Genomic DNA, 24745 nt, shown 5'->3' with positions numbered 1-24745 from the left:
GCTGTGATGCCTACCACTGTCAAATAGCCAAAGCTGACACTCCGTCTACACCTATGATGAATGGTCGCCACGGCAAGGTACCAGAGGGGACCTAAATACCCACGGTAGCATAAAGCAACAACCTTTTGGTGAGGGGGGAGATAATTGACAGATTTGTTTTAAACCAGCATAGCAACTGGACAGATTTAATGTCTTTCAATGGAAATGTGCAAAACAAAAATGATTAACAGCAAATAAACAGTCAACTGATTCTGCCGTAACCATCACTCAACAGAACAGGCTTCCCTGTGTATAACAGACTTTGAGTAGATTAAAGCTCTCAGCGACTGAATCACACTTTACCGGAGAGCTTTATGCCCGCCTGCTCTTTTGTGTTCTATATATAGTACCTCGGAACAGTAATTGACGATACCCATTTAAACCACAAATAATCAAAAATATTCCTAATCTACACATTCGCTTAAAAAAATTTTTTTACCCGTGATATCATCCATCCGTTTTACAAATTTCAGTGTGAAATCTTTTGGGTCGTATTGCTTTTCGGTTGCCATCCTGGCTTCTATGCATGAAGAGCTGTTGCAGCAGCTCTCTCCTTGAATCACTGCATGTACAAAGGAAACTGCAACACTTAAAGCTTATTGGGCAGCCTCCACAATTATGTACCAATCAAAGAAACACAACTTGCATAATTATTTTGCGTCGAACCACTCCCACTCCTATTCCAAAAACAAAATACTGCGGATGCTGGAATCTGAAATAAGGGCGATTCCAGCATGAGCTGCTGAGATTTCCAGACACTATTCAATCATTTAAAGCAAAAATGTCCGGTCAATATTATTTAATTAGTGACCGAATGTAGATGCTTGACTTGTTTCTAAACAACCTACAAGCTCTGCTGCAGAATAAATCACAATTTATTCCTTGAAACGTAACATTTATAATGTTGGACCGAGATATTGGAAACACAGTGTTTGCTCATGTTAAAGGGAGGTTGTCACAATTGTAAATTATTGACATAAGTGTCCAACAATATAGTTTTGCAAGGGGACGAGCTTATTTAAATTGTAATAATTGATTCTCATCACAGAATATCACTGGATCTCAAAATGTGTGCATTTTGTCAGTATATGACAGCACTGCGACCGGCTTGTCTGGGCGCTTTCCCTTCCGAAACATTTGCCCTTCAATAGATTTTTTTTCCCCTAGACCCATTTTGTACTTTTTCTGCTTCAGGGTAACCCGAGTGTATTTATTATATTTCTGTGTGCAGCACGCAAAGGAGAAAAATCAAAACTGGGACAATCCAGCATGTCTTCCGAGGTAGGTTTGAAGAACTAAGATTGATATGATCCCTGGGATAAAAGGGGCAAATGAGTGGGTTGGACTGGACATGGAATTTGTCAGGGTACCACAGTTCGCTCAGTTTATGATGAATTGTTTTATTGTTGCAGTTTCATTGGGCCCAAGTTTCGGCCTCAGTTGCTCCTGATTTTTTGGAGCAACTGGTGTAGAACGGAGTATCTTAGAAATTCATATTCTCAGCATTTAGTTTGCTCCAGTTCTAGTCAGTTAGAACAGTTTCACTTTGGAACAGAATTTTTTTTTCAAAAGGGGGCGTGTCCGGCCACTTACGCCTGTTTTCAAAGTTTCGGCAGTGAAAACTTACTCCAAACTAACTTAGAATGGAGTAAGTGAAGATTTTTGTACATTCGAAAAAACCTTGTCTACACTTTAGAAAATCAGGCGTAGGTTACAAATTAGGCGTAGGGAATGGGGGGGGGAGGGTTTAAAGGGAAGTTTACAAACATTAAACACTTCAGTTTTACAAATAAAGAGCCATCATCAATAATAAATGATAAATACATCAATAAATCAACCAATAAATCAATCAAAAAAAATTAATAATAAATTTAAAAAATTTCAAAAATCAATAAATAAAACATTTTCTACTTACCGACTGCAGCACCGGGAGTCCTTCAACAGCGTGCTGGGACGGTCCCCCCAGTGTGTCTCTGTCAGTGTCTCTATCTGTCTGTCTGTGTGTGTGTCTCTCACACTCTCTGTCTGTCAGTGGCTGTGTTTCTGACAGCGAGGGGAGGTGGAGAAGGGGGGGAGGGAGAGCAGGGAGTGGGGGAGAAGGGAGGGGGGAGAAGGGGGGGAGAGTGGGGAGGGAGGGGAAGGGGGGAGAAGGAGAGAGGATGTAGGGAGGGAGGGAAGGAGAGAGGATGGAGGGAAGGAGGAGAGGAGGGAGGGAGAGAGGAGGGAGAGGGGAGGGAGGGAGAGGGGAGGGAGAGAAGGGAGGGAGGGAGAGAGGAGGGAGGGGATGGAGGGAAGGAGAGAGGGGGGATGGAAGGAAGGAGAGAGGGGGGAGGGAGAGCGGGGGGGAGAGAAGGAGGCTGAATGGCCGGGCCCAAGACCTCGGGCTAGATTTACAGGTAGGTGGCATCGGGTCTCGGGGGGGGGGGGGGGGCGTCACGGAGGTCCGCGGAGGGGGGGGGAGAGAGAGAGTCGCGGAGGTCCGGGGGGGGGGGGGGGAGAGAGAGAGTCGCGGAGGTCGGGTCGCCGGGGGGGGGGGGGAAGCGGGAGTCGAGTCAGGTCAGGAGGAAGCAGGAGCTGGCCGTGGGAGGAGCCTTATCCACGCAGCCCCAGTGAGGCCATTCAGCCAGGGCTAGGGGCTGCATGCTTCTGGCCCCTCCCACACAGTTTTGGGCGCCTGGAACTACTGCACATGCGTGCCCAGTGTAGCACGCATGTGCAGAGGTTCCGGCACTGTTTTCGGCGCAGGGACCTGGCTCCGCCCCCAACAGCTCGTGCTGCGCTGCGCCCGGCTGCAGAAGACCTGCAGGGAGCCGGAGAATCTGGAAGTTTTTTTTAGGCGCACTTTCTGGCGCGAGAAACGGGCGTCCAGGTCCGGGCTGTGCCGTTTTAGGCACGTCCCGAAACTTGGGCCCATTATACTTAAATTTCCAGCGGTAGTTCCAACATGAATACTATGAGAAAGCATTAACATATAGGATATATACTAATACTTTGAAATGCAAGTCAATTAATAATTGTGCATGGAACAGTTAAATGCACTTCTTGTCAGCATTATTAGTACTCCCTCAGAGAAAATTAATGACTGAATAGAATAGCGTGATCAATACTTATAAATTGCTGGGGAACCGTAGCATAGTGGTTAGAAACATAGAAACATAGAAAATAGGTGCAGGAGCAGGCCATTCAGCCCTTCTAGTCTGCACCGCCATTCAATGAGTTCATGGCTGAACATTGTTAGTCCAGTTATGTTACTGGACTAATAATCCAGACACTTGAGTACAAATCCAACCACAACAGCTGGGAAATTTACATTCTGTTTAAAAGAAAATCTGGAATAAAAAGCTAGTATCAGTAATGGTGACCAAGAAACTATCGGATTGTCGTAAAAACCCATCTGGTTCACTAATGTTCTTTAGGGAAGGAAATTTGCCGTCCTTACTGGTCTGGACTATATATGACTCAAGACCTACAGCAATGTGGTTGACTCTTAACTGCCCTCTGAAATGGTCCAGCAAGCCACTCAGTTGTAGCAAACCACTACAAGAAACAATAATAGGAATAAAACCAGACGGACCTTCCGGGATCGAACTAGGCACCAGCTGTGGACTCGGCAATGACACACCCAACCCAGTCGACCCTGAAAAGTCCTACTCACTAACATCTGGGCACTTGTGCCACACTTGGGAGGAAATTAATACAATCACTATCACTAAAGAAGTAGTACTCGGCAAAATAATGGGATTAAAGGTGGACAAGTCCCCTGGACCTGATGGCTTACATCCTAGGGTCTTGAGAGAGGTGGCTGTAGAGATAGTGGATGCATTGGTTGTAATCTACCAAAATTCCCTGGATTCTGGGACGGTCCCAGCGGATTGGAAAACCGCAAATATAGTGCCTCTATTTAAAAAAGGAGGCAGACAAAAAACAGGAAACTATAGACCAGTTAGCCTAAGGATGTAACGAGCAGGGTGGATAAGGGGGAACCCAGTGAATGTGGTTTATTTGGATTTCCAGAAGACATTCGATAAGATGCCACATAAAAGGTTCCTGCACAAGATAAAAGTTCATAGGGTTGGGGGTAATATATTAGCATGAATAGAGGATTGGCTAATTAACAGGAAACAGAAAGTCGGGATAAATGGGTCATTTTCCGGTTGACAAACAGTGACTAGTGGGGTGCCGCAGGGATCAGTGTTGCGTCCTCAACTATTTTCAATCTATATTAATGACCGAGTGTAATGTCGCGAAGTTTGCTGATGATACAAAGATGGGTGGGAAAGCAAGTTGTGAGGAGGACACAAAAAATCTGCAAAGGGATATAGACAGGCTAAGTGAGTGAGCAAAAATTTGGCTGATGGAGTATAATGTGGGAAAATGTGAGGTTATCCACTTTAGCAGAAAAAATAGAAAAGCAAATTATAATTTAAATGGAGACAAATTGCAAAGTGCTGCAGTACAGAGGGACCTGGGGCTCCTTGTGCATGAAATACAAAAAGTTAGTATGCAGGTACAGCAAGTAATCAGGAAAGCAAATGGAATGTTGGCCTTTATTGCAAGAGGGATAGAGTATAAAAACAGAGAAGTCCTGCTACAACTGTACAGGGTGTTGGTGAGGCCACACCTGGAGTACTGCGTACAGTTTTGGTCTCTGTATTTAAGGAAGGATATACTTGCATTGGAGGCTGTTCAGAGAAGATTCACTAGTTTGATCCCGGAGATGAGGGGGTTGACTTATGAAGACAGGTTGAGTAGGTTGGGCCTATACACTTTGGAGTTCAGAGAATGAGAGGTGATCTTATCGAAACATATAAGATAATGAGGGGTCTCGACAAGGTGGATGCAGAGAGGATATTTTCACTCATAGGGGAAACTAAAACTAGGGGACATAGTCTCAGAATAATGGACCGCCCATTTAAACTGAGATGAAGAGGAATTTCTTCTCAGAGGGTTGTAAATCTATGGAATTCTCTGCCTCAGAAAGTTCTGGAGGCTGGGTCATTGAATATACTTAAGGCAGAGACAGACAGATTTTTGAACGATATGGGAATAAACGGTTATGGGAAGCGAGCCATTCTCAACTGCTTCATCAATGACCTTCCCTCCATCATGAGGTCAGAGGTGGAGATGTTTGCTGATGATTGCACAGTGTTCAGTGGCATTCACAACTCCTCAGATAATGAAGCAATTCATGTCCGCATGCAGCAAGACCCCTGGATGACATTCAGGCTTGGGCTGATAAGTGGCAAGTAACTCTCATACCACAAAAGTGCCAGGCAATAACTATCTCTCTAACGACCTCCACTTGACATTCAATGGCATCACCATCGCTGAATCCCCCACCATCAACATCCTGGAGGGTCACCATTGACCAGAAACTTAACTGGACCCGTCACATAAATACTGTGGCTACAAGAGTAGGTCAGATGCTGTCTATTCTGTGGTGAGTGTCTCACCTCCTGACTCCCCAAAGCCTTTCCACCATCTACAAAGCACAAGTCAGGAGTGCGATGGAATACTCTCCACTAACCTGGAAGAGTGCAGCTCCAACAACACTCAAGACGTTCGACACCATCCAGGACAAAGCAACCCACTTGATTTGCATCTCATCCACCGCCTCCAACGTTCACTCCCTCCACCACCGGCGCATCGTGACTGCAGTGTGTACCATCTACAAGATGCACAGCAGCAACTCGCCAAGGCTACTTCGGCAGCACCTCCAAAACCCGCGACCTCTACCACCGTGAAGGACAAGAGCAGCAGGTGCATGGGAACACCATCACCTGCAAGTTCCCCTCCAAGTTACACAGCATCCTGACTTGGAAATATATTGCCTTTCCTTCATCGTCGCTGGGTCAAACTCCTGGAACTCCCTCTCTGACAGCACTGTGCAAGTACCTTCACCATAAGGACTGCAATGCTTAAAGAAGGCAGCTCGCCCCCATCTTCTGATGGGCAATTAGGAATAGATAAAAAAATGCTGGCCTTGCTACCGACATCCACATCCAAGGAACGAGCAAAATAAAAATACTTTCATGGCAATTAATGGACTCCACTGCATAATACAATAGGTGAGTGTGTAAGTCAGGTGGCAATAATGGCCCTGAAATTCTGGTCGGAGGCTTCTTTCAGACGAACACCTCTGACCCGAGAATTTTTCCGAAAGTACCTGGTGGTCCTGGAGGAGCATGGAATTCCATTGGGGAGGCCTTCTCTTTCCACGCTGCGAAGTGCGCTCCCATCCTCCAGGCTCCCACGCAGAAAAAGTCACGTGTGATTGCTCAACCAATCAGGTAAAGTATTGTCAATTAATAGCAATGGGAACTCCATATCGACAAGTTCTCATTGCTTTAATTGATAAAAAAACAAACACAGTAACACCGAATAAAAAATAAAAAACACACCTCACATAATTAAAATTAAAGTTAATAAATATCTTGGAGAAAAAAATGTTTTCCGAGTTTTTAAAATGTTTTTTTCATTATGGATTAAATTAATTTAATGTAGTGGGCAGGGTTTTTAAAAATAAAATGTGTTTTTAAATTGTTATTTTTTTTGTTTTAAGAGTGTTTTAAAACTCTTAAGCCTGCAAAAGTAGGCTGGAGCTTGACGGGTCAGAAAAGCTGATTTCACCACATGCGAATTGTGCACTGAAAACTGGCTTTTGCGATGCCTTCCCGGATCCGTACACACTCTGTACGGACCCGGGGAGGCTGGAATTTCTGGGCCAATGAGTTCAATGACAAAGGGTAGATTGCAGATAAGGCACAGCTCTAGGAATATAGGGGTCAAGGGCACATGTAGCAATTTGTCAACATTTGTTGTTTGCATTCAAATCACAGTGAAAACAGGGGAATCCAAGAGTGGAAATCTTTGCTCATCACGAAAGAAGGAAACCTGAAATGGGTATCACTTTCAATTTCTTTGAAAAGACAAGACAAAATAAGAATTGCAGTCTCGGGATATTAACCGAGTTTTTTAAAGTGAGCGTTGTTGTTTAACCACAAAATCATATTGGCAATGATTTGTTCTATTACCAAAATTGCGACTTTCTTCGCGACACCCAATATGCTCAACCTTTCCAAATTCCATTGACTTTTCCTCAGCCACTCACTGGCATGAAAATTGGCCTGATTTTGCAATAGGAATAACAGTGAGTCTATCAGCACTTACTATTATTAAGGAGTAAATTGGACAGCAACTTTCAGCATCTGCACATGCCCAGTTACATGCAAAAATCGAGAATGTAAAGTCCTGTCCCCTCAGTACAGATTCACACGAGGCATGTAGTGAAGTCAAGGTCACTCTGGATCTGCACCTTTATTTCACAGCTCTGGAATGCTGCACTTGCCTGAGACCTCTGCTTATATACCTCTCTCTTGCAAGTGCACCCCTGGTGGTAAGGTATGCTGGTGGTTACAGGTCATATCTTATTACAGTCATGTATAGCATGTTAGGATACAGTTATATATAATAATGTAAGATACATGACATCACCCTCCCCCAAGGTCTTATTGTCTTTATAGGTTCAGTCTCTCAGCTGGTCTACGCTCTCGCGTGGAGCGTCTGAGTTGTGGTTCAGTTGTTTGCCTTGGTGTCTGTTTTTCTTTGGGTGTGGTTGCTGATATCTCGCCTGGGCTGTCTGTTTCGATTGGTGTGATTGTTCTTGACTCGTCTGGGCTGTCTGTTGGGATTGCCCTTTCCTCAGGTTGTTCCCTCTGTCTGTCCACCAGGTGTGGTGCGAGGTCCACATTGTAATCTGCCTCTGCTTCCACAGTGTTGTTGGTAAATCTGCTGTTGACTTGGTCTACATGCCTCCGGCAGGTTTTGCCATTGTCCATTTGTACTACCAGTAGCCTGTTTCCTTCCTTGCCCGTTACTGTCCCTGCAAGTCATTTGGGACCCCTGCCATAGTTTAGTACAAACACTTTGTCCCCTATCTCATTCCATCTCCCCCTTGAATTTCTGTCATGGTACTCAGTCAGCTTACGGCGCTTTGCCTCAACGATTTCGTGCATGTCTGGGAGGATTAATGAGAGCCTTGTTTTTAAAGTCCTTTTCATCAACAGTTGCGCGGGGGGGGATCCCAGTCAGTGAGTGCGGATGAGATCTGTATGCCAGCAGCAGTCACGACAGGCGACCCTGCAGCATGGGATCTTGGATTTTAAGCATGCCTTGTTTAATGATTTGCACTGCTCTCTCCGCCTGGCTGTTGGAGGCCAGCTTGAACGGTGCCGTCTTGACGTGATTTATGCCGTGGTCAATTATAAAGTCTTGGAATTCTGCGCTGGTGAAGCACGGACCAATATGTCAGGGATTCCGTGCGTTGCAAACATGGTTGCGAGGCTCTCCACAGTGGTGAGGGTTGTGCTCGAGTTTAAAATACTGCATTCGATCCACTTTGAAAATGCATCTACAACTACGAGGAACATTTTGCCCATGAATGGGCCCGCATAGTCTACGTGCACCCGCGACCACGGTTTGGTAGGCCAGGGCCAGGGGCTCAGTGGAGCCTCCCTGGGGGCATTGCTGAGTTGGGAACAAATGGTGCACCTTCGGACGCAGAGCTCCAAGTTTGCATCAATACCAGGCATCAGACGTGGGATCTGGCTATGGCCTTCATGAGAACGATCCCCGGGTGCTCGCGGTGGAGCTCCCGGACAAATGCCTCTCTGTCTCGCAGAGGCATGACTACTCGGCTGCCCCACATCAGGCAGTCTGCTTGTAGTGATAGCTCATACCTGCGCCTGTAAAAGGGTTTTAATTCCTTGGGGCAGGTATCGTGAGCCTCTGCCCAGTCATCAGTTAGGACACATCTTTTTACTAAGGATAACGTGGGGTTGCTGGCCATCCAGACTCTGATTTGGCAAGCCGTCATGGGCGAACCTGTGGACTCAAAGGCATTGATTGCCATGACTATCTCACAGTCCTGTTCGTCAGACCCTTCCGTGGTCGCCAGGGGTAGCCTGCTGAGCATGTCGGCACAGTTGTCTGTGCCTGGTCTGTGCCTTATGGTATAGTCGTAGGATGCCAGCCTGAGTGCCCACCATTGAATTCGCGCCGAGGCGTTGGCGTTTATTGCCTTGCTCTCGGATAGGAGGGACGTGAGGGACTTGTGGTCTGTTTCTAACGCGAACTTGGCTCCGAAAAGGTATTGGTGTATCTTTTTGACACCGTATACGCACGCAAGCGCCTCCTTCTCTACCATTCCGTACCCGCGCTCCGCCTGCGAAAGTGACCTGGAGGCATAAGCTATGGGTTGTAATTTGCCCGCACTATTGACATGTTGCAAAATGCACCCGACCCCATACGCTGACACATCGCATGTGAGAACTAGCTTTTTACCTGGGTCAAAGAAAGTCAAAACACTGTTGGAACACAGAAGGTTGCTTGCCTTCTTGAAGGCACGTTCCTGGGCGTCCCCCCAAAACCAATCGCACCCCTTCCTGAGTAGCACTTGGAGAGGCTCCAGCAGCGTGCTTAAGTTCTGCATAAAGTTCCCAAAGTAATTGAGCAGCCCGAGAAAGGCGTGCAGTTCTGAGACATTCCAGGGCCTGGGGGCCAGGCAAATTGCTTCTGTTTTGGACTCTGTTGGGCGGATTCCATCAGCGGCAAACCTTCTGCCCAAAAATTCAACCTCAGGTGCGAGAAACAGGCACTTGGATTTCTTGACTCGTAGGCCTACCCGATCCAACCGCTTTAGTACTTCCTCCAAATTACGGAGATGGGAGTCGCTGTCCCTGCCCGTGATAAGTATGTCGTCTTGAAATACAACCGTCCCCGGGATGGACTTGAGCAGACTCTCCATGTTGCGCTGGAATATGGCAGCTGCCGACCTGATGCCGAATGGGCATCTATTGTACATGAAAAGGCCTTGATGTGTGTTGATGGTGGTGAGTAGCTTGGATTCCTCGGTCAATTCTTGCGTCATATACGCAGATGTGAGGTCTAATTTTGAGAAAAGTTTACCTCCAGCCAATGTGGCAAATAAGTCCTCCGCTCTGGGCAGCGGGTACTGGTCCTGTGGAGAGACTCTGTTTATGGTAGATTTGTCGTCCCCATAGATTTGTACGGATCCATCAGGCTTCATGACTGGGACGATGGGACTTGCCCAGTTGCTAAATTCCACAGGTGATATAATGCCTTCCCGCAGAAGCCTGTCTAGTTCGTGTTCAATCTTTTCCCTCATCACATAGGGTACAGCTCTGGCCTTGTGATGGACCGGCCTAGCATCCTGTGTGATGTAGATTTTGACTTTGGCCCCTTTGAAAGTGCCCATACCTGGCTGAAAGAGATGTTCAAATCGCTTTATACCTGTTGAGCAGGAGGTCCGTTCCTCTAATGACATGGCATGGACATCATCCCATTTCCAGTTTAGTTTTGCCAGCCAGCTTCTCCCCAGCAGTGGTGGGGGGTCTCCGGGGACAATCCACAGGGGAAGTCGGTTCACTGTCCCTTTGTGTGTGACAGAGAACATGGCGCTGGCGAGAACTGGTACGATTTCTTTGATATAGATCCTTAGTTTGGTGTTGACCCTTGTGAGTTTTGGTCTGTCTCTTTTATGCGGCCACAGTTGTTCAAATTGTTGAGCGCCCATGAGAGGTTGACTCGCTCCCGTTTCCAGCTCCATGTTGACAGATATCCCGTTGAGTAGGACCCTCATCATTATAGGAGGCATCCTGTTGTAGGAGCAGCGGCCATTGATCGTGTTGACCCGCTGTACATCGATATCCCGGTTTCTGTCCCCACCATCTTCTGGTCCGCTTTCCGATCCATCTGATTCGTATACCAGCCGAGCTGCCATTTTTTTGCACATGCGGGCCAAATGCCCTGTATATTCACAATTTCTGCAAACAGCCTGCTGAAATCGACATCCCCTTGACGAGTGCCCACGCCCACACCTCCAGCACAGACCTGTTCCATTGTTCAAAGTGTTCCCAAAGAATGAGCTGCGTCTGGCTGATCTCTCTTGAGCTTCTCCCAGTTTGTAGTTGATTGCTCGCATTGTGGGTTGATGAGGTGTGAACGGCCGTTCCTGTGGCCCTTGATGGCTTCTGCCTGCTGTCGAGAGCCTGTTCTCCCGGTTTTGTCTGTGTGTGGGGATAGCAGCTTGTTTAGTGCTGTGAACTTCTTTTTCCGATATTTCGTTAGTTGTCGTACCTGCATTGTAAATCAACCTCGTTTCTTCTTCCTCTACCAAGAATGTCTGTGTAACCAGTGCTGCTGCTTCTAAGGTCAGGTTCTTGGTCTCTATGAGCTTTCGGAATATGCCTGCATGACCTATTCCTTCAATGAAAAAGTCTCTCAGCATTTCTCTCCTCAGTTCATCGAAGAACTCACATAAACTAGCCAACCTCCGAAGTTCCAAAGCCGGGTATGCTCTGGCCCACAGTGTCTGTAGTTGTAGAACCTGTGTCTGGCCATGTGTAGGCTGCTCACTGGCTTCAGGTGGTCTCTTACCAGTGTGCTCAATTCTTCAAACGACTTGCTTGCTGGTTTCTCGGGTGCCAACAGATCCTTCATTAAAGCGTATGTTTTCGATCCACAGCTGGTCAAGAGATGGGCTCTTCTCTTGTCTGTCTTATCGTCGCCTAACCAGTCTTTGGTTACAAAGCTTTGCTGGAGCCTTTCTATAAAGTCCTCCCAATTGTCTCCCGCATTGTACTTTTCATCTGATCCGTTGTTCGCTATTCTCTGGATTCTGTAATCCCGTAACCCGTCGCCACTGTAAAGTCCTGTCCCCTCAGTACAGATTCACACGAGGCATGTAGTGAAGTCAAGGTCACTCTGGACCTGCATCTTTATTTCACAGTTCTGGAATGCTGCACTTGCCTGAGACCTGTCCTTATATACCTGTCTCTTGCAAGTGCACCCCTGGTGGTAAGGTATGCTGGTGGTTACAGGTCATATCTTATTACAGTCATGTATAGCATGTTGGGATACAGTTATATATAATAATGTAAGATACATGACAGGGAAGTTGCTGTTGGATTTGCCCTGTTCCTCCACAAACTTCAAGCTAATAGTATTTCACTGAGAGACTTGGCATTAAAACACATGAAGGGCGGGAATTTGCGATACTTGCCACGAGATAGCCACTAAACACTGCAGAAATTTGGCATGGCATTATAAGCCTTAATTACTACCAAACAACTCTCTGGCACAAAAAATATAGTTTTAAAAGTGTGGAGTCTCATTGCTTAAGATTTTAAGTATTGTTGGAGATTTAAAAAAATTAAACTCTTTCAAAAAAACAGTTTTTTCTGCCTCGTTTATCTCTCTCTTAATCCCAGTTTTCTTTCCATCTCTTTAGTTTGTTTTCTGTACATTGAATTAAATATTTTAACTTATGCTTCTTGGTTTTGACTCTGTAGCCCCGATATTGACTGGGCGTTTTAACTCCATACCGTGCGACTTTTCTTTTCTCGCAGGTTCACCACTTGGATGCCAGCCTGTCGGGTGGAGAACACTCTGGAGGAGGCCGCAGCCCCAGGAGCAGATAGAGAGCCTGCAACTTCATTAGTGGGAGCGTGGGGGTATCCCAATCTTGGTGGTGGGGGGGGGGGGGGGGCGGCGGTGGTCTCCACTCCCAAGTGGGGAAGCGGTTGGATTTGGGGGAGGGCGGGGGGGGGTGGTTGCCGAACCCGGGGAGTTCTGATCCCTGATCTCGGGGGGGGATGGGGGTCAAATATCGAGGGTCTTTGGATGGGGGAAGGCTCGAATGGTGGGAGACATCCGATGGTGGGTGGGGAAGCAGGTAAACTTGGAGGGCTGGGAGGAAGCACTCCTGATTCTCCTGGCCCACAAGCAGTGCTGTAAAGGCATTTACCTTTTCCACTAAGCTGTCCTCACATCCCTTTAGCTGCCAGGTTTCCCGAGGCCTGGGAAACCTGGCTGGCCAGCCATAAACCTACAAAACAGATTGAATATCCAGCCTCATCATAATATTTAAATGGACAACCCTTCTCCTGGGAGTGGGTTAACTGCCTTCCCCCGAGTTCCCTCCGTTAAACCTGGAAGTGGGTAGGTTGGGGGTCGGGATTGAGAGTTAACATTCTTCCCATCCTCAAACTTGTTGTGGTTAAAATTACCCCTGCGTGCCTCAGTAAGGATTCTTCAATTTGATTGGTTGAGGGTTGCTTGTTATGCTCACACAAGTCCCAGACCCCTGTAGAGGGCGCCGAACTCAAATTAATTTCTGCTAACAGTAGTTGCCACACAAAATCCCAGTAAAAGTCTGTGGGAAGCAAGAAGCGTAACGAACGGCTAACAAATATCACATAAATTGACTACAAAAATATTTTTCTTTAAAACTCATTAAATTGCGAAGTGAACAATGTGCTCTATAATTAGAGGGAAGGCAGGTGTGGCAACATATGAAAGGAATCCTGTACAGTTTTAACATTGCTGCCCACACTCCTCTGCCTGATTATTCGACCTCACTAAGTGATATGGTTCCGGTCTATTTTTAAATGAAACTGAAACTCGCTCCTGTCTGATTTTCGCTGCTGATTGCCAAAGCAGAATGCGTGAGGGCAGAACAAGGAGCGCCTTGAATCTTAGTGCACCTAATCTTATAGTCAGCCGAGAGCTGGTCAACCCCAGGCTCGGAAACACAGCGCATCCCGTGTCTCGTTTCTCAGGAAGAGAGCGAGCAGAAAACGGATCCGGGAGGCGCTTGGAATTGAGAGCCCGGACCTGAAGCACAGCACACAACAGAAGGAGGGCATTCGGCCCATCGTGTCTGCGCCGGTAACTCACTATCAATACCGAATAAGTGAATTTAACCCTGAACACGGAGGGGAATAGTTCAACCCGTTTTGTTGAGTGACGCCTTTCATTTAATTTCAGATTAACAAGAGAGAAAGAGTTGAATTAAAGAGAAAATAATCAGCAAAAGTGAAAAGAAATGGGGAAAAAGTCAAGAAGTAGAACCAGGGACAATCGTGAAAGTAAGTGATAGAATTGTTTTTCAATAAATACATTATGCGTTATTAACCTGCTCTGTGCTTCGAAAATATTCACCTGTGACGAAGGACTTTTATTTTGATGTATCTCCATATGCACCTGCTGTGATAAAATAGCTAATTATTTAAAGGGGAAATTTAATCAACAGCCTCTTCTAAAAACTAACAACTTACATTTATATAGCGTCATTAATGTAGCGAAAAGGCAGAGGATAATTAAATAAAACTGGCACTGAGCCAAAGGAAGTAACTAAAAATCTTGGTCAAAGAGGTACAACAACTACACATTGCATTTATACAGCACCTTTGACATTGTAAAACGTCCAAAGACATTTCACAGGAGCGTTATCAAACAAAATTCGACACTGAGCCACAAAAGGAGATATTAGGATAGGTGACCAAAAGCTTGGTGATAGAGGTGATTTTAAGGAGCATCTTAAAGGAGTAGAGAGAGGTAGAGAGGCGGAGATGTCTAGGGAAGGAATTCCAGAGCTTAGGGCCTAGGCAGCTAAAGGCACGGTTGACAGTGCTGGAGCAATTAAAATCAGGGATACGCAAGAGGCCAGATTTGGAGGAGCGCAGAGATCTCGAAGGGTTGGAGGGCTGGAGGAGGTTACAGAGATTGTGGGCCGAGGCCATGGAGAGATTTGAAAAAAAGGTTGAGAATGTTTTAATTGAGGCGTTGCTGGACCTAAGCCAATGTCGGTCAGCGAGCACAGGGCTGATGAATGAATTGGACTTGGTGTGAGTTAGGTTACGGAAAGCAGAATTTTGAATAAGCACAAGTTTATTCAAGGTGCAAGATGGGAGGCAAATCAGGAGAGCATTGGAATAATCAAGTCTGGAGGTACCAAAGGCATAGATGAGGGTTTCAGCAGCAGATGAGCTGAGGCAAGGGCGGAGTCAGGTGATGTTATGGAGGTGGAAGTAGGTGCTCTTGATGATGGAGTGGATATGTGGCCAGAAGCTTAACTCGGGCCAGTTGATGTGGTGTATTTGGTCTTTCAGAAGGCTTTCGACAAGATCCCACATAAGAGATTAATGTGCAAAGTTAAAGCACGTGGGATTGGGGGTAGTGTGCTGACGTGGATTGAGAACTGGTTGTCAGACAGGAAGCAAAGAGTAGGAGTAAATGGGTACTTTTCAGAATGGCAGGCAGTGACTAGTGGGGTACCGCAAGGTTCTGTGCTGGGGCCCCAGCTGTTTACATTGTACATTAATGATTTAGACGAGGGGATTAAATGTAGTATCTCCAAATTTGCGGATGACACCAAGTTGGGTGACAGTGTGAGCTGCGAGGAGGATGTTATGAGGCTGCAGAGTGACTTGGATAGGTTAGGTGAGCGGGCAAATGCATGGCAGATGAAGTATAATGTGGATAAATGTGAGGTTATCCACTTTGGTGGTAAAAACAGAGAGACAGACTATTATCTGAATGGTGACAGATTAGGAAAAGGGGAGGTGCAACGAGACCTGGGTGTCATGGTACATCAGTCATTGAAGGTTGGCATGCAGGTACAGCAGGCGGTTAAGAAAGCAAATGGCATGTTGGCCTTCATAGCGAGGGGATTTGAGTACAGGGGCAGGGAGGTGTTACTACAGTTGTACAGGACCTTGGTGAGGCCACACCTGGAGTATTGTGTACAGTTTTGGTCACCTAACTTGAGGAAGAACATTCTTGCTATTGAGGGAGTGCAGCGAAGGTTCACCAGACTGATTCCCGGGATGGCGGGACTGACATATCAAGAAAGACTGGATCAACTGGGCTTGTATTCACTGGAGTTCAGAAGAATGAGAGGGCATCTTCACCTTGATCCCAAAATATTAAACCTTGTGCCACCAATAATCATAAAGTTGCTTAATTTATATTTATTTAAAAATGCCACAATAAAACATCTGGCATGCATAGCATGAATCTTTTGAAAATTAGTGTGAAAATTATGGCAGAATTCCACAGCCACAAGGAATCTTGTGGGTTACATACATACACATAGAAACCAGCACTCTTTTGTTTATTGCCTGTTAAGTAAATCTGCTGTATTCTTCATACCTGATCAGTGTTAATAATGCTCTTATTTTATTAGAGTTTGGTGGGTTATATAACCAAGGAGCCACTTGCTACCTGAACACATTGCTTCAGACTCTTTACATGACTCCTGAAGTGAAGGAAGCCATCATCAGGTTTGTACAATTAACAAAAATAATGATGAGCTTCTAAATATATTCCAGCCATTCGCTATTGAATTGGTTTGAAGTTTAAAATGTTTTAGATTAGTATATTTACATATGAAAAGCAAATACTGCCTTATGTAAAAGTCATACGCTATACTACAAATGCTTGAAATTGTTAAACAAATGTCCCTCCCCTTAGATTCAGTGAAAAGACAAATGAAAAGCTCAATAAGGACACCAGCATTTGCCACCAGCTTAAAGCACTGTTTGCACAGTTAGATGCAAAGCAAACAGCAAATACACATGGGATTACAAGGAACCTAGGCATGAGCCAACAAGAGAGTAAGTAACAATATGCAGAAAATGTCAAGATATCTCAGACTGGCATATATTGTAGAAATCATGTAACATGGCATATCATTTGCAGTAAATACATTAATTTAATTCTCAGTGTTCTACAGCTAAATTGCCACTATGGTGCAAGTCACTGGCTTTGAAATTGTGTGTAATGGCAAATTAGCACATGAAGGTATTTTACATGTTCATCTGAAATTCCCTTTTCTGCTATTTTGACAGAACATTTATTTTAAATGAGTAAAACAACAAAGAGATGAATTTCAGACCAATGCATAAAGCATTTACATGCTAGTATCCATTGAATAATTTCAGAATTTGTAAGCTACATTACAGGTCGCTCGAACCACATTGTATAACTTGGTGGACAATGTGCAGCTTATTTACTGGAGAGCACATTTTCTCGTAGCGTAAATTGGAGAATTAAGCATTGAGGTCAGTGCATGCGATTTGCAGTGCGCCTGCTTTTTTGGCTGTTTAAGATTGGATGATGTGGAATCTGTATGGGTAGAGCTGCGGAACACCAAAGGACAGAAAACGTTAGTGGGAGTTGTGTACAGACAGCCAAACAGTAATAGTGAGGTTAGGGACAGCATCAAACAAGAAATTAGGGATGCGTGCAATAAAGGTACAGCAGTTATCATGGGTGACTTTAATCTACATATAGATTGGGTTAACCAATGCGGTGGAGAAGGATTTCCTGGAGTGTATTAGAGATGGCTTTCTAGACCAATATGTCGAGGAACCAACTAGAGAGCTGGTCATCCTAGACTGGGTGTTGAGTAATGAGAAAGGACTAATTAGCAATCTTGTTGTGCGAAGCCCCCTGGGGAAGAGTGACCATAATATGTTAGAATTCTTTATTAAGATGGAGAGTGACAGTGTTAATTCAGAGACTAGGGTCCTGAACTTAAGGAAAGGCAACTTCGATGGTATGAGACGTGAATTGACTAGTATAGACTGGCAAATGATACATAAAGGGTTGACAGTTGATAGGCAATGGCAGACATTTATAGATTACATGGATGAACTTCAACAATTGTACATCCCTGTCTGGAGCAAAAATAAAAAGGGGAAGGTAGCTCAACCGTAGCTAACAAGGGAAATTAGGGATAGTGTTAAATCCAAGGAAGAGGCATATAAATTGGCCAGAAAAATCAGCAAACCTGAGGACTGGGAGAAATTTAGAATTCAGCAGAGGAGGACTAAGGGTCTAATTAGAAGGGGAAAAATAAAGTATGAGAGGAAGCTTGAGGGAACATAAAAACTGGCTGCAAAAGCTTCTATAGATAGGTGAAGAGAAAAAGATTAGTGAAGACCAACGTAGGTCCTTTGCAGACCAATTGAACAAATACTTTGAATCTGTCTTCACTAAAGAAGACACAAATAACCTTCCAGAAATACTATGGGTTCGAGGGTGTAGCGAAAAGGAGGAACTGAAGGAAATCCTTATTCGTCAGAAAATTGTTAGGGAAATTGATGGGATTAAAAGCCGATAAGTCCTCAGGGCCTGATAGTCTGCATCTCAGAGTACTTAAGGAAGTGGCCCTAGAAATAGTGGATGCATTGGTGATAATTTTCCAGCATTCTATTGACTCTGGATCAGTTCCATATGGACTGGAGGGGAGCTAATGTAACACCACTTTTAAAAAAAAAAAGGAGGGAGAGAGAAAACGGGGAATTATAGAACAGTTAGTCTGACATCGGTGGTGGGGAAAATGTTGGAATCAATTATTAAAGATGAAATAGCAGCGCATTTGGAAAGCAGTGACAGGATCGGTCCAAGTCAGCATGGATTTATGAAAGGGAAATCATGCTTGACAAATCTTCTAGAATTTTTTGAGGATGTAACTAGTAGAGTGGACAAGGGAGAATCAGTGGATGTGGTGTACTTGAACTTTCAAAAGGCTTTTGACATGGTCCCACACAAGAGATTGGTGTGGAAAATTAAAGCACATGGTATTGGGGGTAATGTATTGACGTGGATAGAGAACTGGTTGGCAGACAGGAAGCAGAGAGTCGGAATAACCGGGTCCTTTTCAGAATGGCAGGTAGTGACCAGTGGGGTGCCGCAGGGTTCAGTGCTGGGACTCCAGCTATTTACGATATACATCAATGATTTAGATGAAGGAATTGAATGTATTATCTCCAAGTTTGCAGATGACACTAAACTGGGTGGCGGTGTGAGCTGCAAAGAGGATGCTAAGAGACTGCAGGGTGACTTGGACAGGTTAGGTGAGTGGGCAAATGCATGGCAGATGCAGTATAATGTGAATAAATGTGAGGTTATCCACTTTGGTGGCAAAAACAGGAAGACAGAATATTATCTAAATGGTGACAGATTAGGAAAAAGGGAGGTGCAACGAGACCTGGGTGTCATGGTACATCAGTCATTGAAGATTGGCATGCAGGTACAGTAGGCGGTGAAGAAGGCAACTGGCATGTTGGCCTTCATAGCTAGAGAATTTGAGTATAGGAGCAGGGAGGTCTTACTGCAGTTGTACAGAGCCTTGGTGAGGCCTCACCTGGAATATTGTGTTCAGTTTTGGTCCCCTAATCTGAGGAAAGACATTCTTGCTATTGAGGGAGTACAGCGAAGGTTCACCAGATTGATTCCCGGGATGGCAGGACTGACATATGAGGAGAGACTGGATCAACTGGGCCTGTATTCAATGAAGTTTAGAAGAATGAGAGGGGATCTCATAGAAACATATAACATTCTGACAGGATTGGACAGGTTAGAGGCAGGAAGAATGTTCCCGTTGCTGGGGAGTTCCAGAACCAGGGGTCACAGTCTAAAAATAAGGGGTAAGCCATTTAGGACCGAGATGAGGAGAAACTTCTTCACTCAGAGAGTGGTTAAACTGTGAAATTCTCTACCGCAGAAAGTTATTGAGGCCAGTTCGTTAGATATATTCAAGAGGGAGTTAGATATGGCCTTTACGGCCAAAGGGATCAAGGGGTATGGAGAGAAAGCAGGAAAGGGGTACTGAGGTTGAGTGATCAGCCATGATCTTATTGAATGGCGGTGCAGGCTCGAAGGGCCGAATGGCCTACTCCTGCACCTAATTTCTATGTTTCTATGAGAGTGCTTGCCAGAAATTATATTAATCTGGTCCTCAGAGTGGATAGGTAGGATTTTGTTTTGTTATAATGTGATTTTCATGAATGCTGTCATCCTCACACTGCTAGTTCCTTCATGGATGCAACCGTTGACTTCTGAGGGGTTTCCAGTGTTGTTATTCTAATGCTCCAATATCGTTCTCTATGCTGCCACTATACTTTCCAGCACTACTGTTACTTCCTGAAGTTTTAGCAACAAATATAGCTTTTACTCTCAAATTCAAAATAATTGAAGAACGAGCCTATAAAGACTATTTTTGGTTTATTTTTAAGTATTCAAACAACAGGATATAGAAGAATATTTCCGCTTGTTGCTGAACAAAGTTGCCACAGAAAATGATGGATCTTGCAATATATTGCAGGTGAGCTTATAAAGGAGGAGGGACCTTAACAATCAATTCTTACATATCAGGTAAAGTTGATCTAAGCAGGATTTGATCCTGATGTCCTTCCTTAGGTTTGTGTATCCTGTATGCAAGTGGTGTATGTTGGCTGGATTAATTATGAAACGCTTGCAGTGTCACATGAAAGTGATCATGTCTTCATCATCATCATAGGCAGTCCCTCGGAATCGAGGAAGACTTGCTTCCACTCCCAAAGTGAGTTATTTGGTGTCTGAATAGTCCAATACGAGAGCCACAGACTCTATTACAGGTGGGACAGACATTCGTTGAGGGAAGGGGTGGGTGGGGCTGGTTTGCCACGTGCTCCTTCCTCTGCCTTCGCTTGACCTCTTCACGCTCTTTGCGTTGAGACTTGAAGAGCTCAACGCCCTCCCGGATGCACTTTCTCCACCTCGGGCGATCTTCGGCCAGGGTCTCCCAGGTGTCAGTGGTGATGTCACACTTTACCAGGGAGGTTTTGAGGGTGTTCTTGTAACGTTTCCGCTGCCCACCTTTGGCTCGTTTGCCATGATGGAGCTCTGCATAAAGCATTTGCTTAGAGAATCTCGTATTTGGCACGCAAACTATGTGGCCTGCCCAGCGAAGCAGATCGAGTGTGGTCAAAGCACTGATCATGTCTTATCTTTTGCACTGTTACCTTTTATACTGCTTCAACAAACTATAGCTTGGAAATTACTGTTGTCATTAAGTGTAACATCTGTGGTATTGAAGTGGCACTGATCACTAATTTAATGCCATTTAGCTCTCGCTTACCATCCATTCTCTAAATGCTGTACAGATGCTGTTGACTGATTGTTGGTTCTGAGCTAGACAGCAGTGAAGTGCATTAGGGCCATTAGTTGTCATTGCTGGCATAATACCTTCTAGTGTCTGCAGCACCATAGGACAAATTCAACAATCCCACCCTCCCTGTGGAGAGCTGCATTTGAAGGGAGGATGGGTTGGAGAGTTAGTGCTACAGTCTGATAGCCCCCATCTCCAACTCACATCCCCTTTGAGCACAGATCCCACCTGATACTGTCACAGAACTGTGCCACTCCTTTTGCGAGAACATCCAGCCAACATCTCACATGCACACAGTGTCCCTGGGCTAAGCATGGGGAAAATAAAATTAACCAAGGGTCCCAGCATTGATTGCTGGAAAGAGCATACGAGTGGATTTTGGGTAAAGACAGAACCAGACTGGACTCTGATGCTTCCTTGATGGTCAAATAGCTGTCTGGGCTCACACATGTAGAATGGTGCTGAGTCAATATACCACAGGGATGTCGGTTGCCATGAAACCATACCCAAGCATGAGATGAGCATATCTGATGGATATAAGGGAAAAGGGGGAAAATTGGAAAAATGCAAAATTGGTTTGTTTGTTTCTTAGTCAATAGGTAGATGTGAAGGGCTACAGAAGTGAGGTGGGTGGGGTGGGGGGGGGGGGGGGGCGGGTAAAGAGAAAAATATGGAAAAAGAGAAGATTCTTTCACAATGTTTTTTTTAGATCTACCAGATTAAGATGATTAATTCTCTGATGTGTTTGAACTGCAATATTGAAGCCCCAGAAGAATGCATTCTTTTGGATATTCCTTTGCCCATTTGCTCATTTGATCATCCTAGAAGTTTCCAGAGTGTGGTAAGTAGATCAGTGTTCTTATTTACAGTCCTGCCAAAGCCTGCTTAAACATAGGACCGCAACTAGGGTCTAAGCATGAAATTGCAAATAGTGACTACTGTGCCTTAATAGGCTAGAAATACCTGTGTTGACCTCTTGGTGGTAGAATCATAGAAGTTTACAGCACAGAAGGCGGTCATTTCGGCCCATCATGTCCGTGCCGGCCAACAAGAAGCTATCCAGCCTAATCCCACTTTCCAGCTTTCGGTCCGTATGCCTGCAGGTTATGGCACTTCAAGTGCACATCCAAGTACTTTTTAAATGTGGTGAGGGTTTCAGGCAGTGAGTTCCAGACCCCCACCCCCCACAACCCTCTGCGTGAAGAAATTTCCCCTCAAATCCCCTCTAAACCTTCTACCAATTATTTTAAATGTATGCCCCTTAAGGGAAATAGGCCCTTTCTATCCACTAAGCCCATCATAATTTTATACACCTCAATGAGGTCTCCCCTCAACCAAGGAAAACAAACCCAGCCTATCCAATCTGTCCTAATAACTAAGATTCTTCACTCCCGGCAACATCCTCATAAATCTCCTCTGTACCCTCTCCAGTGCAATCATGTCCTTTCTATAATGCAGTGACCAGAACTGCAAGCAGTACTCCAGCTGTGGCCAAACCAGTGTTTTATACAAGCATGACACCCCTGCTCTTATATTCTGCGCCTCGGCCAATAAAGGCAAGCATTCTGTTGTGTATGGAGAAAGAGTCAGACTGAACACTGTGAGCTCAAAGTAAAGTGTGACTATAGTCTTTTATTGCAGGTCTCCAACCTGTGAAGCCTCCTGAAATACCTGTGCTCCCAAGGGATTATGGGATCCCTTGGGACTCCAGGGGATGAGCCCTCTGGTGGCTGTACAGAATAAATACAAGTCCACATATATAACACATTCCGTATGCCTTCTTAACTACCTTCAGGGATCTGCGGACATGCACTCCAAGGTCCCTTTGTTCCTCAACACTTCTCGGTGTCCTACCATTTAATGTGTATTCCCTTTCCTTATTAGCCCTCCCCAAATGCATTACCTCACGCTTCTCTGGATTAAATTCCATTTGCCACTGTTCCGCCTACCTAACCAGTTCATTGTTATCTTCTTGCAGTCCGCAGCTTTTTTCTTCATTATCAACCACACAGCCGATTTTAGTATCATCTGAAAACTTCTTAATCATACCCCCTATATTCAAGTCTAGATCATTGATGTATACCACAAAAAGCAAGGGACCAAGTATTGAGCCCTGCGGAACCCCACTGGAAACATCCTTCCAGTCACAAAAACACCTATCAACCATTACCCTTTGCTTCCTGCCTCTGAGCCAAATTTGGATCCAACTTGCCACTTTGTCCTGGATCCCACGGGCTGTTACTTTCATGACCAGTCTGCCATGTGGGACCTTATCAAAAGTTTTGCTAAAATCCATATACACTACATCATACGCACTGCCCTCATCGACCCTACTGGTTAGCTCCTCGAAAAATTCAACCAAGTTAGTCAAACACGACCTTCCCTCAACAAATCCGTGCTGACTGTCCTTGATTAATCAGTGTCTTTCTAAATAAAGATTTATCCTGTCCCTCAGGATTTTCCCAATAATTTTCCTACCACTGAGGTGAGGCTGACTGGCCTATAATTACTTGGTCTATCCCTTTCTCCCCTTTTAAACAAAGGTACCATATTAGCAGTCCTCCAGTCCTCTGGCACCCCACCTGAAGCCAGAGAGGATTGGAAAATGATGGTCAAGGCCTCTGCTATTTCCTCTTTTGCTTCCCTTAACAGCCTGGGATACATTTCATCCGGGCTGGGGACTTATCCACTTTCAAAGCTGCTAAAGCCATAAATACCTCCTCCCTCACTATGTTTATTTCATCTAGTAGGTCTGAGGACGGGCCAGATCTTTTGACTGCCCCTTCCCTCTGCTCCTGAGCCCAGGCCATATCCTGGCATTTCAACATGTAGGGCATGTGCCCATGCCAATTGCAGCACCAAGGGGCACCGACCTCAGATTGCGGGGAGGGAATTTACTGCAGCACCTTGCCACTGTATAAGTGGACCCAGCGCAACAAGTATAATAAATTTTTAAAGCCACTCATAGCTCCATATTCAGTTTCCTGAAACATGTCAATTTCGCTGAGATTGATTGTTTTCGGAAAACTGGCCCATTAACCTTAAAATCCCGACTACCACCAAAGTCCTTAGCAATAGTGAATGCCCAGGACACATCCATTGTGTCCTGTATTGCTAGGGCACAAATGATGGGAAATAACATCATAAGATAGATCTCCCTTAGTGACACGTTGTCATAATATGCCTATCCATTTGTGGGCGGCAATTATACAGGCCTCCAGCTCCACTTACATTTCTAGTGGAATTTTGATGGATAGAAAAAGGAATACATCCTGGTATAGTTAGGCCTTACCCCAAATCTCTCCCACTTGCTGAGAGTGCAGCATTTTTACCCTGATTTCAGCAAGGAATTTCAGACCAAGTGTATAGTTTAACTTTGAGTTAAAATCTGTCACAAGATCAATGTAATAATGACCCTTAAAGTTGCTTATGCTGGTCAAATTAAAAAGTGATTTAGAATCGAATATCACAGCTGGCTACTGTGCTTTCTATTGGGGGCTGAAATTGCCCCTTTTCTTAAGGCCTCTTAACACCGCAAATCGGCAGCCATGCTGCGGAGTGGAATGGCCGCCGACTTTTCGTGTAATGGCCGCCCTTCGCCCAACTGCCCCCCCCCCCCAAGGTTTTCCAGCGGTCACCATCATCGCACCACTTCCCTTCCCCTGTTCAGCGGCGGTGCTAGCCAGCATCTAAGTGAATCATCACTGTGCACACCGCCGAGGTCCTGGGCCGGAAGCAACATTCTGCTATAAAAGTCTTCCGACTGCTCGGTGGTGCCAAGAGTTGGTGTTTTTGGGTGGTGCACAGTCCCTGATGCACACCGCTGGAGTGCCTTAAAGGTGTGTTGCTTTCTGTTGAATTTGTGTTGATGACTTTTTCCCATTATTTGAGAATCAGTGCAAGGAT

At 45.2% G+C, this 24745-nt stretch overlaps 1 protein-coding gene across 4 annotated transcripts in view; it reads left to right on the top strand.

The window, feature by feature from the left end:
* The first annotated feature begins 13558 nt into the window (after positions 1–13558).
* LOC139265299 (ubiquitin carboxyl-terminal hydrolase 47-like) overlaps positions 13559–24745 on the top strand; it is a 45588-nt gene continuing 34401 nt past the window's right edge. For 3 of the 4 annotated variants that reach the window (XM_070882261.1, XM_070882260.1, XM_070882264.1), the window contains exons 1-6: positions 13559–13788; positions 13888–13988; positions 16088–16184; positions 16375–16517; positions 19926–20014; positions 21549–21680. In XM_070882261.1, the coding sequence (XP_070738362.1) occupies positions 13946–13988; positions 16088–16184; positions 16375–16517; positions 19926–20014; positions 21549–21680 (504 nt within the window). In that variant the 5' untranslated portion in view covers positions 13559–13788; positions 13888–13945. Of the gene's footprint in view, positions 13789–13887; positions 13989–16087; positions 16185–16374; positions 16518–16871; positions 16965–19925; positions 20015–21548; positions 21681–24745 lie in introns of those variants that run through there. The other variant, XM_070882262.1, reaches the window with a different exon arrangement.

Source organism: Pristiophorus japonicus, chromosome 6 (genome assembly GCF_044704955.1).
Source record: "Pristiophorus japonicus isolate sPriJap1 chromosome 6, sPriJap1.hap1, whole genome shotgun sequence".
Taxonomy (NCBI): Eukaryota; Metazoa; Chordata; class Chondrichthyes; family Pristiophoridae; genus Pristiophorus; species Pristiophorus japonicus.
The sequence above is the reverse complement of the archived record's forward strand: the minus strand, read 5'-3'. Positions and strand labels throughout refer to the sequence as shown.